Here is a 17,436-nt window from a genome sequence, read left to right as displayed (position 1 = left end):
CTATGCAGAGAAGCAAGTCCCCCAATGTAGTCGTGCTACCACATTCTGCTTTGTGAGGGGAGGTCCTTCTACTCTCCAAAATGAAAACTGGGTTTGAATAAGTGAGATTAAATATATACTAGCTACCTACATAGGAGAAACACAAAATATAGGACACTGAGCTGGTGACCTGAGATATGTAGATGTGATGCAGAGATCGTAGGGACAGCAAAGTCAGACCTCCTTCATAGAATTCTAAGGATAAACTGATAGGGGTTTCATATCTAATTATTTTCTTTAAGTACAGTAAAACCTCATTAGTCTACATTATATGGAATTTACAATACTCTACATAGGAACTGAGAAACAACGGAAATATCTGGTAACATTCTTCATACTTCCCTCCCCCAATAGCTGAGCTTGGATCAAAGATGTGTTATTATTTAGTGACTTCTGCCTAATGACCTGAATTCTAGGTAAAAGAATAAATGAGCCAAAACCACAAAGTGTAACTAACATTCTCTACAATGCAGATATACAAATATAAACTACCATATCCTATTCCATTTTTTGTTGATTCACCAGAATTTTTTCCTTTACTGGGAATTTTACTTTAATAAGGCCTTTTGCTAGGCAATGGACACACAGAGCTGAGTACACCTTGTAAGAGCTTAGTCCATTTAACACTGGGAATCATGAGGCCACCAAGAGTTCACAACTGGGACACCACAAAAAATAGGGCCAAAACAGAAAGACACAGAGAATTAAAGTACCAATGATAAATTAGGTCAAACTATTCAAAAGGAAATAGGAGTTTGTCAGGAAGCAAAGGGAAGGAATATTTTTTGAGACCTGAAAGCATGCAACAGTGTGATGTGCTCAAGGAATGGCAAGGCATTCCATTTGATTGGAGAGCCGGGGGTTTGGCAGGATTCATAGTGATTAGATCCTAAAGAGATACATTATTTTAAGACCTATACATTAAGTCTTGTGGATTAACCTTTCCCAAAGTTAAGACCATGGATTCTTTGAAATCACAATGTAAAGAAGAAATAACAATAATAATACATACTTAAAACTTCTGATTCTTTAGCTTAAAATCTAAGAAGTATAAAAAATATGAATCATTTTATTTAAAACCCCGAAATAGCAGAGATGAAATCATCTTTTATTTTCATCTTATATTTGGTTATCAAGAGACATGCAAAACCCTCTTAATTTTAATGAGAACAGTGTTTTTGTGTCTTTTTATCACATATCCGCTTAATATTAGGTGTAATGTTGCTAAGTCGAATCCGCATATGAGGTGCAGCATCAAGTCTTTTCCTGTATTTCGTTTTTGTTGCGGCATAATATGAAAATCCCGTTTCACACAGGTGCATTGTAGCAAAAGGAAGAAGTACACGAACTGCACGCCTCGCAATGCTTGGGTACTCTTGAATTAGGCTACTCCAAAAATCATTTAGTGAAAGTTCACTGAAATTTTGTTTCACTTGAGAATCAGATGTTAAATCAATCAGGCTCTCATAGTCCCGTGCTACTAATGAGACTGGCTTAACAGTTACTGTAAATGGATTTCTAACCCAAGTGTTATTGTCATTTGTTACAGGAAAATATTTTAACAGAGTAGAGCGCAAACCCCTTAGGTGCTGCACAATGGCACTACAAATATCTTTATCGACTGTAGAATTAATTTCAGTCAAAAAGTCACTGAGTGTAGGAAAACAATCAAAATTTTCTTCTTCTACAGATGAAGCCCAAAACTCTAATTTTCTTAACAATGATGACATTTTATCAAAAACTGTAAAAACTGTTACATTTTTCCCTTGCATTGATAGATTAACCTCATTTAATTTAGTAAAAATATCTGCAAGATATGCAAGTCTTAGCAGCCAAGATGAATTTGTTAAACAATCAGATAGTCGAAAAGCAGAATCCATGAAAACCAACAATTCACGACGAAGCTCAAAAAGTCTTACGAGAACTTTACCTCGGGAAAGCCACCTCACCTCTGTATTCAGAAGAAGTGCTGTGTGCTGGGCACCCATTTCCTCACATAAAATTTTTAGTAGCCTGGATTGATGTGGTCGAGCTTTAATGTAATTGATGATTTGTACTGCCTGATCTAGCACATTTTTCAGAGATGCAGGCATTATTTTAACCGCTAGTGCATGTCTATATAATAGGCAGTGACTACTGGTGCTTTCGGGAGCCACATATTTTATCAAGGTGACAGCCTCAGCAATTTTCCCGTCCATTGCCCTAGAAGCATCGCTACAAACATCAACACATTTTTCCCATTCAATTTCATGTTTCTGCATAAAACTGTTGATGCAGTTGAAAATTTCTTCACCAGTAGCATTACTTTGCAAAGATTCACATAAGAGTAGGTCTTCCTCAATAGATTTATTAAACCTGTAACGAACAAACACAAGCAGCACAGCCAGTCCTGACACATCAGCTGATTCATCTAGCTGCAGTGAAAACCCATCACAAATTTTCAGTCTACAAACAAGCTCTTCTTCAATGTCAGCAGCAAGATCCTTAATTCGACGTGCAACAGTACTATTTGATAGTTGTACTGCATCTATTTTTTTACTGTATTGTTCATCAAACATTCGCATCACAACATCTTTTGCACAAGGCTTGATAAGCAATTCTCCAATAGTATGAGCCTCTCCACTCAGGGCTATATGGTAACTTACATTGTATGATGCCTCTGTAGCACTTTCATTATCTGTATTGACAATTTTAGGTGTTGGAGGTTTGTTATTTTCAGGTGAATCAAGATGTTGCTTGAAAAAGCTTATGTCTTTGTCTTTGTAGGCAGCATGTTTAGTTTCCAAATGTCTTCGAAGTTTACTAGGGGCCAAAGAACTATTTGATAAAATTTTCTTACATAACACACACTGAGCATGAGGTGCATCTCTATTTCCAAAGTAAGTAAATCCAAAAGACAAGTAACTTTCATCATATTTTCTTCTTTTTGGTTTCTTACTAAATGTTGTTATTTTGCTGGAATTGGACATAAATTTGACCCTGGAAAGCTCACCTTCTGATTTTTTAGAAACTGAAGGCTGCAACTGTTCATCCTCGCTTTGTAATATTCCAACCTTTTGATCATTTGATTCAGACACAATTTGGTAACAAAAAGATTCTACTTCTTGTTTAAGACTTCCTTGTTTCAACAACAGATCCATAGGCAATGTGTTTGTGGTACAAAACATGGTTAATTTAGAATAAACATTGAGTATCACAAATGTGTTGAAATTATACAACAGGATACACAGAAGATGAGCAATCATCAAAGAGATGATACAGAGCAACACATCAGTTAATTTGTAAATGCTGCCTATGCATCAATGCGCAGATGGAACATCACACGTTCGTGTATCAGGTGATTTCTCATGCGACTTCCTGGTGCTCTCAGGTATGGCACACCTTTTCTTAAACGTAGATTATCACATAAAAATAAAGCTATAGAAATGAGTTTAGTAGTCTTAAACTTATATTTGAAAATAAAGTATAAAGAAAACGATTGTTAGCATTGATCTTTTTCTCAGAACACTTATTAACGTAGAGAGTATTAATGTTCTATAAAACACACCTTGGGAACCACTGGGGTAAGAAATAATGAAGTAAGTAAGTACATTTTTAACGAAGGGACCTTGAGGAATATGTCCCACAGCAGGGGTTGGCAAACTTTTTCTGTAAAGAGCAATACAGTAAATATTTTTTACTTTATGGGCCATATGGTCTTTGCTGCAACTATTCAACCTTGTAGTTGCAGCATAGTAGCAGACATAGATAATACAAAAAGAATGGACACACCTGTGGTCCAGTAAATCTCTACTTACAAAAACAGACAGCATGGGCTATAATTTATCAACCCCTTCTCATGGCATATAGCTTTTAGCTTCTGGATACTTACTGCCACTAGATACATTCACTATGGATATTATTATACATCTGAAGCCTCCTACCAGGACTAGTGACTATCTTGATAAACTATATTAAAGACACACAAACGCAGTTCAAAGTTTTGCAGGACACCGAATTCTGTATCCTAAATACTGTGCTAACTCTGAAAAATACAATGTAGACCAAAAGCAAGCTACTAATTCTATGGAATTAAAATCACATAAATACTTATATCATCCAAATTAATACCCATTGAAAGTAATGTATATTTTACTGATTATTCTATTATAGTACATTCTGTTATACTATAGGTGAAGACTTTACCAGGACCTAGAAAAAATAAACTCTTATTTTAATAGGTTTATTCCTCATACAGTTTTTAAAATCATAATTAAAAGAAGGGTAATGCAAATTTTAAATCCTTTAAAGATGACTAGTAACTTTGTAGGCTAAGGCATACATATTTAGTGTATATCCAAATATATCTGCTTTTGATTCCTATTTTATGATTTGGCTACAGAGTAAGCTTTGAATTTTCATGTCACATCCTACAGCAAATGGTTTTCCTATTAATAGCTAGATGGTAAGATACCTGAAATGAGAAGTACTCCCTTCTGCAATCACACTCTCCACCTTGGCAGCTTGACATGCAGACTCTTCAAAAGAATAAAATTAAGGGATGGGGTGGAAAGGGAGTAACCAAAAGCCTAGAATGAGAAAAATTAAAATTAGACACTGTAAAAGCAGAACTAACTATAAACCCCTAAGATGATCCTTCATTACAATTTATTTTAGATCCAGGCAATCACTGCAATGCAGTGGACTGAAACAGAAGAAGCCTAGCACAGTAAAAATGCTAATATTTTCATTTCACTTAATACTCTTGTTCTTTCATCGTTTTGAGACACCCTCCCAACCACTGACTTCACAGAAACACGTAACACTTTCAAAAACTAAAGCTAATTTTAAAAGTGGTCACATTTTAATGTCTCTAAAACCAAGCATTGAAAGTAATCTAAAATAGAGTTATACCGGGAAGTGTTGTATGAAGTACACATTTTTGCTATAACCCTTTTTGTCCCCTCAACCAATTTCCTGTTAGGTTACTAATGTTTATAGAATGATCATTGTTTACTATGCTTGTAACTGCTAGATCCCTCATATAGATTATCTCATTTAAGCCTTAAACTCCAGAGTCAGGGACTAGTATTGACCAAATTTAAGAGATGAATAGACTGAGAAGTCATGTGCTAACTTAATACATCTTGTAAGTGAAGAACTAAGAAAAGAACCCAAAAAGTTGGCGCTGCAGAGCCCACGCACCTAGCCATTCCTTGTGTGTGCCTGAATAAATTTCCCAAGCACTAACGGGTGGCAGAGAGAAATGGATTACAACTGCCAGACAGTCGAGGGTTTCAAACTGCAGCAGCAGAAAGCCCTACTCCATTACTGGGAGCAAAAGAGCAGTAGATTCTCATTTCCACAACCCGATTTTAATTTAACAACAGAGAACTTCGTGGAGCTGCTGGTTGGGGTTAGAAGCCCTCTCCCTGGCTACCCGAGGAGGACACAATGGAGTAAGAAGCTTTGTTTTCCTCACGGAAGGCCTCATCCCCACCTCTTCTAGAGGTGCTTTCCCGAATCTCTCGAGGACAAAGAGTCTAGACTCCCTCGAGAGTCAAGTTTCTATTCCATTACCCGAAAAGGCTGGCAGGCGTTGGGGGGTGGGGAGAAACCCTGTTCTTTTGTCTCTTCTCTGGGTTAAACTGACAGGTAACACCATCCCTTCACCCCCACCTTCGGGCTGTTCCAGCTATGAACACCACCCTCAGGGACAGGAGGGCCGGGTTAAGAGTGCAGTCCAGTCAGAAAGCCCAGGCAAAGGTGGGGGCGGTTGCCCTTTCCAGCACCTACATGCTTCTTTAAACGGTCACTTCGATGTGCTGCCTGGGCCAGCTACGCCTCCTTGTCACAGGTGCGCGCTGCCAGCAGACCCGCCACAACTGGGGGCTCGCCCACCCTCGCCTCCAAAACTCTTCTCTCGCGTCCCCGGGCGGTTTCCTCAGCACCCAACACTATCTCTCTACGTCACCTCCATCAGTGATGGAGACCGGTCTTCGCTGCGGCTGGGCTGCTGGGCTGCGCCGCGGTCCCCAGCTGAGTCTGCGGCCGCCATTTTAAACAGCTCAAGGCAGCAGCCATTTCAGAGCGCACCGCTCAGCCGCCGTGGCGGCCCTGGTCCTCACCTTCACCGAGGCCTGAACAGGGTCAAGAGCCAGTCGTCGCGGACTGGAAGGGGAGAGGGAGGGAGGGGGGAATGAAAAACAAAACAGAGGGAGGAAGGATTCGGGGACAGGGTGATGCTCTCAGCTCGGGGATACCGCCTATGCCACCTCCATAGAGATCCGCTTCGCGGCTGGCGCGGTCGTTCCTCTGAAGATAAATTTAGCACTCTGGAGCAGACGAACTTACGGTCTCCACGAGCGACTCCTCTACCGCCCAATCAGCTCCAGAGCTGCTCTCCGCCACCAATCCACGCGGAGCAGTGGGGCGGGACCAAAGGAAAGGACCAAGCTCGGTTGATGCGCGCCCCGGCGGCCGCGGTGGTGCTGGGTTCGGGCGAGCGGGGTGTCTCCGCTGGTGCAGGACGTGAAGCGATTGTTTTCAAACTTTCCTGGGTTCCTTGTAGCCCGGTTGCTTGTTTAGAATGCAGGTTCCCGGGTACTGCCAGACAGAGTTAGTTGTCCCATGAGGCTGGACTGGCCTCCAGGAATCTGCATGCTTGTAGCACTGGCGTTCTGCCCAGGCGGCGGCGATTTGTGTGATTCGCAGTTACCCCTAGGAGCGCGCGGAACCGCGACTGCGGCTGCTTTCACGACCTCTTTGTTTTCCGAGCCGCACCCTAGGCTCAGGTTTCGCAGCCGCCCCCTTTCTCCCTGGTTTTCCTTCTGGAGTGGGGCTGGAGACGCCTTCTTTCCCCGTCCCTCCCGACGCTCCTGTGGAGGGGGCTCTCAGGCGAGCTGAGCCTCGCGCCGGAGCTCCCGGGTGACCCCGGATGCAATCGGGGCTGCCGTGTAGGAGTGTGTAGGGATAGCGGCGTCTCCGCTGTGTCCTACGGCGGGTCGCTTGGCACCCTCCGGGAGGGGGCCTTAGGCCGCCTGCACGCGCCGACCGACCCGCAGGACTACACCGTCTGCTCTCTGCAGCATTCGGGCGCTTTAAGCCTGCTGCTCTCCCACGCCCCTCCGCTGTTAGGAAAGACAGCATAGCAGAGGTTGCAGGCTGTGTTATTTCTCCCTTGGCGATCTGTCGTGGAGACCAGAAGCTGGGTTTTCCAAATTGGCCCCTTAAAATATATACGCGTCTAGGAGTAATTTGTTTAAGTACGAGTAGCATTGAACAGTAGGTCCCACTGAAATATTTTTGCCTTTGTCGGCCCCTGAAAATAGCTAAGTGAATATTGGGTCATGTTTTCAGGCACTGCTCTCAAAGACAAAATCCCCGGCTTGTGGTCAAAAGCAAGGGCGGCTTCTGTTTTTCTTAAACACGCTTCTTCCATATGTGAACAAATCTCTTAGGCGTAGGAAGAAGCCCACCCCTTAAAATTTTCAGGAGGGCGGTGTAGATGATCTCCCTGGACGATAATAGAAGACAGCATTTGGTCCTAAATATTTTAAAGCCAATTCAGCGTCTTCAGATTTTTAACCTATAACAAGCTATCCGTGTATCTTCATTATTAAAAAAAAATTATTTCTGTGAAATCAAATAATCAAAGTTTCAAGTTTGAACTTCATGGTCAAAGGTAGGATGGGGATCAGCGACACCTCGGTGGCTCAGTCGGTAAGTGGCTTTCTTTGGCTCAGGTCATGATCCCAGTGTCTTGGGATTGATTCTTGTATTGGGCTCCTTGCTCTGCCTGCCGCTCTGCCTACTTGTGCGCTCTCTCTCTCTCTCTCTCTCTCAAAAAAAAATAAGATCTTAAAAAAAAAAAGGTGGGAATCATTTTTGGGAAGGGCGATGCAGGTCTATTTTAAGAGCAAAGAGTTTCCTTTTGTCATTGCAGGAGTTGTCTAACTCGATAATAACATTGGAAGAGTATCCCATAATTTTATATGTTTTATATTTCAGAATAAACTTTTACATATAAGTTCTCCATTTAATCTTCACATCTGGTTTCCATCTTCAAGAACTGAGAAAATCTAAAACATTCAGTTGATGGGAAAAATAGCACTTAAACAAGTTCAACTAAAGTCTAGGACTTAACCTATGTCTTAAACATCTGAAGAGTCTGATAATTAAGGACTTGAAACATAAGAGTTTTTTTTCTGTAATTTCTTAGTCAATAAATTATCATGTAATGTGGGTCAATGAGTCAGCTTAGAATATATATAAACAATGTAGTACTCAGACCAATAATGATAATAGCTAACATTTACTGAGTACATAGTACAAGCCAGGGGCTGTTCTGCACACTTTTTAAGGTTAATTAACTCATTTACTTTTCACACACAACAACCCTATCAGATGATTGTTCCTATTTTACGGATAAGGAAATTGAGCAGATTGATAATAACTTGCTCAAGTTCCCAAATCTAATTGGTACCAGAGCTTAGGTTACGTGCAATGCTGGTTGTAGGAACTATAACCCTGTGGGTCTAGATGGTGTTTGTGCAAATGCACTTGCAAACTCGCATTAGAAAACTATTGTGAATAAGACTATAGAAAAATATTGGGTAAGTAGGTAGAGCCTTATTGTTAAAAAGGAACTCCGTTTGTTGCATGGGGCTCAAGTAAAATCATCACTGGAAGCAGTGGCAAGAATTTCAACTGATACCCCAAATTTGCAGCTCCTGTTGCTATAGAGGTCTGAGATAGCAATTCTATTTGTTTTGGTTGCATGAGTTAATTTGCTTTGCAGTTAGGTTTTTTTTTTTTTAAATATTTTACTTATTTATTTGAGAGACAGACAGTGAGAGAGAGCATGAGCGAGGAGAAGGTCAGAGAGAGAAGCAGACTCCCCGTGGAGATGGGAGCCCGATGCGGGACTCAATCCCGGGACTCCGGGATCACGATCTGAGCAGAAAGCAGTCGTCCAACCAACTGAGCCACCCAGGCGTCCCGCTTTGCAGTTAGGTTTACCAGAAGTGTGTGATGAGACAGGAAGCTCTGGAACCAGTAATGTAGGTCAGTGTCCCACCCCCTGCCCATCATACTCCTCCATCCTTCAGTATATATGGGCTGCCCTGGCTGGGGAAGATGGCAGCCAAGGCAGGCCTGAGTGAGCTGAGAGCTGGGGCCCATCTGCTGATCTTACACTTGCTCCTGAGCAGGGCAGCAAGTCCTTCTTTTTTTTTTTTTTAAAGATTTTATTTATTTATTTGACAGAGAGAGATCACAAGTAGGCAGAGAGGCAGGCAGAGAGAGAGAGAGAGGAGGAAACAGCCTCCCTCCCCCGATGTGGGACTCGATCCCAGGACCCTGAGATCATTACCTGAGCCGATGGCAGCGGCTTAACCCACTGAGCCACCCAGGCGCCCCAGCAAGTCCTTCTTAAAAAAGGATCTCAGTAGTACATCTCCATGTCTGGCACTGTGTATAACCTTTATTATAAAGGTGATAAATTAGTACAGTTTTCATTATTTTTGTGAAAGTTATCATTATTGTGATGTGTATTTTGTCAACTTTTAAGATGTATGAAACACTTAAGAGAATTTAATGACCATATGTAAGAGATTGATTTATTGGTATTATATTTACAAGAGTTACATGGGTGCTTATAAAGATTTCACCGGGGCGCCTGGGTGGCTCAGTGGGTTAAGCTGCTGCCTTCGGCTGAGGTCATGATCTCAGGGTCCTGGGTCTAGCCACTCTTGACTTACCTTCATACTCCATATATACAGACATCAAATTGTTACTTTCTGTGTAAACATGACGATTCACAGACCTGTACCCCTGGGGCTAATAATACATTATATGTTAATAAAAAAATTGTTATTTTCTTCGAATGTTGCTTAGGTGCATTCCCTTCCCTCCATTGCTCCAGAAATGTTCCTTCTAAATTTTTACTACAGTCTTGCTGGCTTCCAGTCTTTCTCCATTTAATTGGTTTTGTATACCAATATTCTATGTTTTATTATCTTCAGTGACTCACTAATTCTCTTCTATGATGGTATAGAAACATAAAACTTTAGAGCTGAAGAGAATCTTTTTTTTTTTAAATTTCTTTTCAGTGTAACAGAATTCATTGTTTTTGCACCACACCCAGTGCTCCATGTAATATGTGCCCTCCATAGTACCCACCACCTGGCTTCCCCAACCTCCCACCCCCTGCCCCTTCAAAACCCTCAGATTGTTTTTCAGAGTCCATAGTCTCTCATGGTTCACCTCCCCTTCCAATTTCCCTCAACTCCCTTCTCCTCTCCATCTCCCTATGTCCTCCATGCTATTTGTTATGCTCCACAAATAAGTGAAGCCATATGATAATTGACTCTCTCTGCTTGACTTATTTCACTCAGCATAATCTCTTCCAGTCCCGTCCATGTTCATACAAAAGCTGGGTATTCATCCTTTCTGATGGAAGCATAACACTCCGTAGTGTATATGGACCACATCTTCCTTATCCATTCGTCCGTTGAAGGGCATCTTGGTCCTTCCCACAGTTTGGTGACTGTGGCCATTGTTGCTATAAACGTTGGGGTACAGATGGCCCTTCTTTTCACTACATCTGTATCTTTGGGGTAAATACCCAGTCATGAAATTGCAGGATCATAGAGAAGCTCTATTTTTAATTTCTTGAGGAATCTCCACACTGTTCTCCAAAGTGGCTGCACCAACTTACATTCCCACCAACAGTGTAAGAGGGTTCCCCTTTCTCCACATCCCCTCCAACACACGTTGTTTCCTGTCTTGCTAATTTTGGCCATTCTAACTGGTATAAGGTGGTATCTCAATGTGGTGTGTTTTTTTTAAATTAAATTTATTTATTTTCAGCATAACAGTATTCATTATTTTTTCACCACACCCAGTGCTCCATGCAATCCGTGCCCCTATAATACCCACCACCTGGTACCCCAACCTCTCACCCCCCCCACCCCTTCAAACCCCTCAGATTGTTTTTCAGAGTCCATAGTCTCTCATGGTTCACCTCCCCTTCCAATTTCCCCCAACTCCCTTCTCCTCTCTAACTCCCCATGTCCTCCATGCTATTTGTTATGCTCCACAAATAAGTGAAACCATATGATAATTGACTCTCTCTGCTTGACTTATTTCACTCAGCATAATCTCTTCCAGTCCTGTCCATGTGGATACAAAAGTTGGGTATTCATCCTTTCTGATGGAGGCATAATACTCCATAGTGTATATGGACCACATTTTCCTTATCCATTCGTCCATGGAAGGGCATCTTGGCTCTTTCCATAGTTTGGCAACCATGGCCATTGCTGCTATAAACATTGGGGTACAGATGGCCTTTCTTTTCACTACATCTGTATCTTTGGGGTAAATACACAGGAGTGCAATTGCAGGGTCATAGGGAAGTTCTATTTTTAATTTCTTGAGGAATCTCCACACTGTTCTCCAAGGAGGCTGCACCAACTTGCATTCCCACCAACAGTGTAAGAGGGTTCCCCTTTCTCCACATCCCCTCCAACACATGTTGTTTCCTGTCTTGTTAATTTTGGCCATTCTAACTGGTGTAAAGTGGTATCTCAATGTGGTTTTAATTTGAATCTTCCTGAGGGCTAGTGATGATGAACATTTTTTCATGTGTTTGATAGCCATTTGTATGTCTTCATTGGAGAAGGGTCTGTTCATATCTTCTGCCCATTTTTTGATTATGATTGTCTGTTTTGTGTGTGTTGAGTTTGAGGAGTTTACTCTAGATCCTGGATATCAACCTTTTGTCTGTACTGTCATTTGCAAATATCTTCTCCCATTCCATGGGTTGCCTCTTTGTTTTGTTGACTGTTTCCTTTGCTGTGCAGAAGCTTTTGATTTTGATGAAGTCCCAAAAGTTCATTTTCACTTTTGTTTCCTTTGCCTTTGGAGACATAGCTTGAAAGAAGTTGCTGTGGCATAACAGTATCAAAGAGGTTACTGCCTATGTTCTTCTCTAGGATTCTGATGGATTCCTGTCTCACGTTGAGATCTTTTATCCATTTTGAGTTTATCTTTGTGTACGGTGTAAGAGAATGGTCGAGTTTCATTCTTCTACATATAGCTGTCCAATTTTCCCAGCACCATTTATTGAAGAGACTTCTTTTTTCCACTGTATATTTTTTCCTGCTTTGTCGAAGATTTTTTGACCATAGAGTTGAAGGTCCATATCTGGGTTCTTTACTCTGTTCCACTGGTCTATGTGTCTGTTTTTATGCCAGTACCATGCTGTCTTGGTGATCACAGCTTTGTAGAAAAGCTTGAAATCAGGTAACATGATGCCGCCAGTTTTATTTTTGTTTTTCAACATTTCCTTAGCGATTTGGGTCTCTTCTGATTCCATACAAATTTTAGGATTATTTGCTCCAGCTCTTTGAAAAATACCGGTGGAATTTTGATCGGAATGTCATTAAAAGTATAGATTGCTTTAGGCAGTATAGACATTTTAACAATGTTTATTCTTCCGATCCAAGAGCATGGAATGGTCTTCCATCTTTTTGTGTCTTCTTAAATTTCTTTCATTAGTGTTCTGTAGTTCCTTGAGTACAGATCCTTTACCTCTTTGGTCAGGTTTATTCGCAGGTATCTTATGGTTCTTGGTGCTATAGTAAATGGAATCAATTCTCTAATTTCCCTTTCTGTATTTTCATTGTTAGTGTATAAGAAAGCAACTGATTTCTGTACATTGACTTTGTATCCTGCCACATTACTGAATTGCTGTATGAGTTCTAGTAGTTTGGGGGTGGAGTCTTTTGGGTTTTCCATATAAAGTATCATGTCATCTGCAAAGAGAGAGAGTTTGACTTCTTAATTGCCAGTTTGGATACCTTTTATTTCTCTTTGTTGTCTGTTGTTGCTAGGACTTCTAATACTATATTGAACAAGAGTGGTGAGAGTGGGCATCCTTGTCATGTTCCTGATCTCAATGGGAAGGCTGTGAGCTTTTTCCCATTGAGGATGATATTTGCTGTGGGTCTTTCATAGATAGATTTTATGAAGTTCAGGAATGTTCCCTCTATCCCTATACTTTGAAGCATTTTAATCAGGAACGGATGCTGGATTTTGTCAAATGATTATTCTGCATCTATTGAGAGGACCATGTGGTTCTTCTCTCTTCTCTTATTGATTTGTTCTATAACATTGATTGATTTGCAAAAATCTTTAAAAAATAAAACAATGTAATCAACCCCCCTTTCCCTCAGTTTCATAAAAGAGAAGAATCAATCAAGATCTATTACATAACTTTGATGACACATTGATAATTGGTGACAAAACTGGAATAAGATCTTCAGTTGTATGGGGCATGTCTTAGAATTTCTTTTTACCTCCCATTGTACTGGACATAAAACTGTTCATTTGGCAGATATACTGTAAGTATTGTAAATCAAGCCCTTTTTAATTCTCTGTTAAAAATCCTCTTTCTGGGGGTGCCTGGGTGGCTCAGTGGGCTAAGCCTCTGCCTTCAGCTCAGGTCATGCTCTCAGGATCCTGGGATCAAGCCCGCATTGGGCTCTCTGCTCAGCAGGGAGCCTGCTTCTCCCTCTGCCTCTGCCTGCCTCTCTACCTACTTGTGATCTCTCTCTCTGTCAAATAAATAAGTAAGATCTTTAAGAAAAATCCTCTTTCTGTTGCAAATGATAGAAATCAAACCCATAAGTGAAAAGGTTAATTTTTTTGGCTCACATTACTAAAAAGTCCATTGGAACAGGTATGGATGGGTTCAATGGCTCAAATGATGTTGTCGGGGCTCTATTGGACTCTATGTTTTAATAAGCCTTCTCTGAATGGCAGGTGTAATGCCTCTGTTATCCCAAAACTTATGATGAAAGATAGAATCTTCCATAATAACACTGGGGGAAAGGTTTCTGGAAAGGTCTTTCATTCTGTTTGGGCCATACCTGTGAACCAAATACTATCAAGGGAAGGAGTACTCTAAGAGGTCAACTTGGGACACTTACCTCCTTGAGTTTTGAGAACATGAATGTACTCTGATTGACCACCAGAATCTCAAGGAATGTTTGAGAGGTAGTCCCTAGAAGAAAGAGATTCTGGAAAAGTAACTACCCACTAAATTTACTCTCTTTGCCCCTCATATCTGATCAGCTGCCAAGAAGTCCTCCACTGTTATATCTCTTTGTCCAACCTTTTCTCTCCAATTCCACTGCCATCCATTTAGTTCAGGATCATATTATTAATCTCCCAATCAATATTTTGACTACTATCAGCCTCTACTTTATTTATTTATAAAATATTTTATTTATTTATTTGACAGGCAGAGATCACAAGTAGGCAGAGAGAGGGGAGGAAGCAGGTTCCCCGCTGAGCAGAGAGCCCGATGTGGGGCTCGATCCCAGGACTCTGAGATCATGACCTGAGGATTTAACCACTGAGCCACCCAGGCACCCCTCTACCAAATTTATCTTGCATGCGGATAAGCACTCTATTTACACACATTAAAGTCATTCCCTTACTCAAAGCTATCCTTGTTGCTGGGGTGATAAACTCCTTGGCTTGGCATTCAAGTTTCTCACAAAACTGGTTTCAATTTTTCAACTTTTTTTTTTTAAGATTTTATTTATTTGTCAAAGAGCACATGAGCATAAGCAGGAGAAGTTTCAGGAAGAGGGAAAAGCAGGCTCCCTGCTGAGCAAGGAGCCTTATGTGAGTGGTGCTCAAGCCAAGTGGGAAGTGAGGGAAGTAAGGACTGGATTGTCTGGAGCTCCCCCCTTTCTTTCACCGGTGATCACGTAATATCTAGGTTAGTTGTTCTGGCTTAAAGACCAAAGTTAGAGGTATTTATTTTATAGTTTTAATTTTTATTTTTAAAGGTTTTATTTATTTATTTATTTTTAAATATTTTTTAAAATTTATTTTATTTGTCAGAGAGAGAGTGAGAGCGAGCACAGGCAGAGTGGCAGGCAAAGTCAGAGGAAGAAGCAGGCTCCCTGTGAAGCAAGGAACCCGATGTGGGACTTGATCTCAGGACGCTGGCATCATGACCTGAGCCGAAGGCAGCTGCTTAACCAGCTGAGCCACCCAGGCGTCCCTTATTTATTTATTTGACAGGGATCACAAGTAGGCAGAGAGGCAGGCAGAGAGAGAGGAAGAGAAGTAGGCTCCCTGCTGAACAGAGAGCCTGATGAGGGACTCCATCCCAGAACCCTGAGATCATGACCTGAGCGGAAGGCAGAGGCTTAACCCACTGAGTCACCCAGGTGCCCCTGTTTTTATTTTTAATTTTAATTTTTATCCCAAGCATAGAGTTTACAATTTCAAATAGCACTGAAAGGATTATAAATCATAACAACAGTAATTCTTTAGCTCCTTCTTCCCATGCAACCAACCACTTGTAACATTTTATGCCATATCTTTTGGTATTTGCCTCCATATTTCTCAGTGAATGTGTGTATAAATATTGCTGTTTGCTTGCACATGGCCCATCATCATTCCGACTCTATTCTACTTTACCTAGAATCAATAAAGCCCTCAGTTCATTGGCTCAGTCCTTCAGTGTCCCATTTCCAAAACCCTGAGGGAAGAATCTGGTCCCAAGTTATGTTTTCTCATCAAGTCACCTACCACTGGCCAGCCCATGGGTGGGCTCCCTTAAATTGAATTCCTACCCTAAACTGTTGCCAGGGGTGGAACAAGATGGGTGGGTGCTCTAGGCTGGCCCTAATAAGTTGGCATCTAATTAGGGCAGACATCACAAATTGAAGCACTTGACTCAATTACAACTCCCTTCCAGCAAGTCTTATTGCTTGAGGCTGGAAACCTAGAGACAATATTTTCCAGAAGTCCTTACAGCTTGGACCGAAACCTACTTTTTCCTTGATCATGAAACCTAGTTTCCATAAAACAGATGTACTTTAATGAGATAGGAAAGTTAAAAGTGAACATTCTGAGATGGAAGCTATATTTCTACCACTTTCGTTATTTATACTGGCAGATATTGGTTTTTCTGAGCCAGCTGTAGTGGGGGCCTCAGTGTTCCATCCCTAAATTTCATAGGTGATGAGAGACAGAGCAGCATATCCACTTTGCTGATTCAGATAATGTCATAACCAACAGCTATGGAGATGGCTTCCTGATTTCCCAGCTCTATAAGTGTGGCAAGAGCATGGTGCCCATGGTGGACCAGTTCTGGAAGTTGTTCCTGAAAGCATAGTTTCAACTCTGTTCTCCTGGTCCTTCCATTGATTTTATAAATCTCTAATACCTCCTGGAAAATTACTTTCTGTTTAAATTAGCTGTAGTGAAATCTGTTATTTACAATTGAATTCTAAGTGAGGCACCTTTCAAAAAAAGAATACTAGAGTATTCTTTAAATATTTGTTCAACCCTTATTTAATGGGGGGGGGCGTGATGAGAAACTTAATTTTCAACCAATTAAAATTACAAACAGGTCCCTAAGGAATGTCAATATTTTGAAGCAATTTGGCAATATATTTCATGGTTTTTCAAGGGTTCTATTCTCTTTTCACTTGCAAATTTTCTGAACCAGACATGTTCTTGGAAGACATATTAAAAGGTTTGGAATGGTATTCTAAAATTGATCACTGGTTCCTGGCCAACAGCACTAGTCTGCCTGATCAATTTAATCTAATCATTCTTTCATAAATCCAAGACACAAAAGCATATGACAGACTCAGCTAGACGTGGGGGCAGGGTGCTGTGAGGCATAGTGACTATAGGTCCTAGAAGAAGATTGGTTTCATAGGGCCCCTCTACTCTCTGCTACTTGCACTATCTCGGGCACATCTCAATTTCCTCATCTGAGAAATGGGTTTAAAAACAATAACATACAAACAAATAATTGCTGGGTTTAAATGAAATCATACATGTAAAGCCTTTGATAATATGCCTAGTATGTAATAAACATTGAATAGCTGTTGGATAATACTATTGTTTTTAGTTTCCTCTTTCTTGTTCTATATTTCCAGCAAGGGCAAATTTCTGTTCCTCCACCTGTGTAAGAATTTGCCTGTGAAAACCTTCACTGTTTCTATAGTTACTAATTATTCCCGTGATTTTTCAGTACCCCTTATAGAATAAGGACTCAGGCAACTGTCCAACCACCCACCTTTCAATCTGGCTCTGGCTGTGGTTGAGGAAGCATTATGTGAGCAGCAGAAGCTGAAAGAGGAGGCGGTCGACTCAGAAAAGGAATATGGCAGATACTGCAGTGAGTAACAGCTTTAGTATAATCCAATTTAATTTAATTTAAAAGGCTTACATCACTTTGTCCCTTTCAATTGTGACATACCTTACAAGCAAATGCTGCCTTACAAACGTCGCTCTTTTCATAGACATTGTAGTGGAGACCTGTTGGTCTAGAAAAAAACAAATTATTCAGCCCAAATTGAGAGGATTGAATATGGC

The 17,436-nt window shown here is 40.9% G+C and overlaps 1 protein-coding gene across 4 annotated transcripts; it reads right to left on the bottom strand.

Annotated features, from left to right (window-relative positions):
• Positions 1-1,126: 1,126 nt before the first annotated feature.
• Positions 1,127-7,074, bottom strand: ZBED5 (zinc finger BED-type containing 5). Of its 4 annotated transcripts, none has more exons than XM_045065826.1 (3): positions 6,373-7,074; positions 4,493-4,607; positions 1,127-3,425 (listed from the first exon to the last, which is right to left on the bottom strand). In XM_045065826.1, exon 3 carries the CDS (start codon positions 3,282-3,284, stop codon positions 1,200-1,202), a length of 2,085 nt encoding a protein of 694 aa, XP_044921761.1. In that variant the 5' UTR covers positions 3,285-3,425; positions 4,493-4,607; positions 6,373-7,074; the 3' UTR covers positions 1,127-1,199. The 4 variants fall into 4 exon arrangements, with proteins under 4 accessions (XP_044921761.1, XP_044921758.1, XP_044921759.1 ...); XM_045065823.1 differs by lacking the exon at positions 6,373-7,074 and adding an exon at positions 6,147-6,364 and having other exon boundaries at positions 1,127-3,456; XM_045065824.1 differs by lacking the exon at positions 6,373-7,074 and adding an exon at positions 6,147-6,364.
• Between the last annotated feature and the right edge of the window lie 10,362 nt (positions 7,075-17,436).

This window comes from Mustela putorius, unplaced genomic scaffold (assembly GCF_011764305.1).
Source record: "Mustela putorius furo isolate JIRA1106 unplaced genomic scaffold, ASM1176430v1.1 tig00003859_pilon_pilon_pilon, whole genome shotgun sequence".
NCBI classification, from domain to species: domain Eukaryota; kingdom Metazoa; phylum Chordata; class Mammalia; order Carnivora; family Mustelidae; genus Mustela; species Mustela putorius.
Note: the sequence above shows the minus strand (reverse complement) of the source record. Positions and strands in the feature narration are given on the sequence as shown.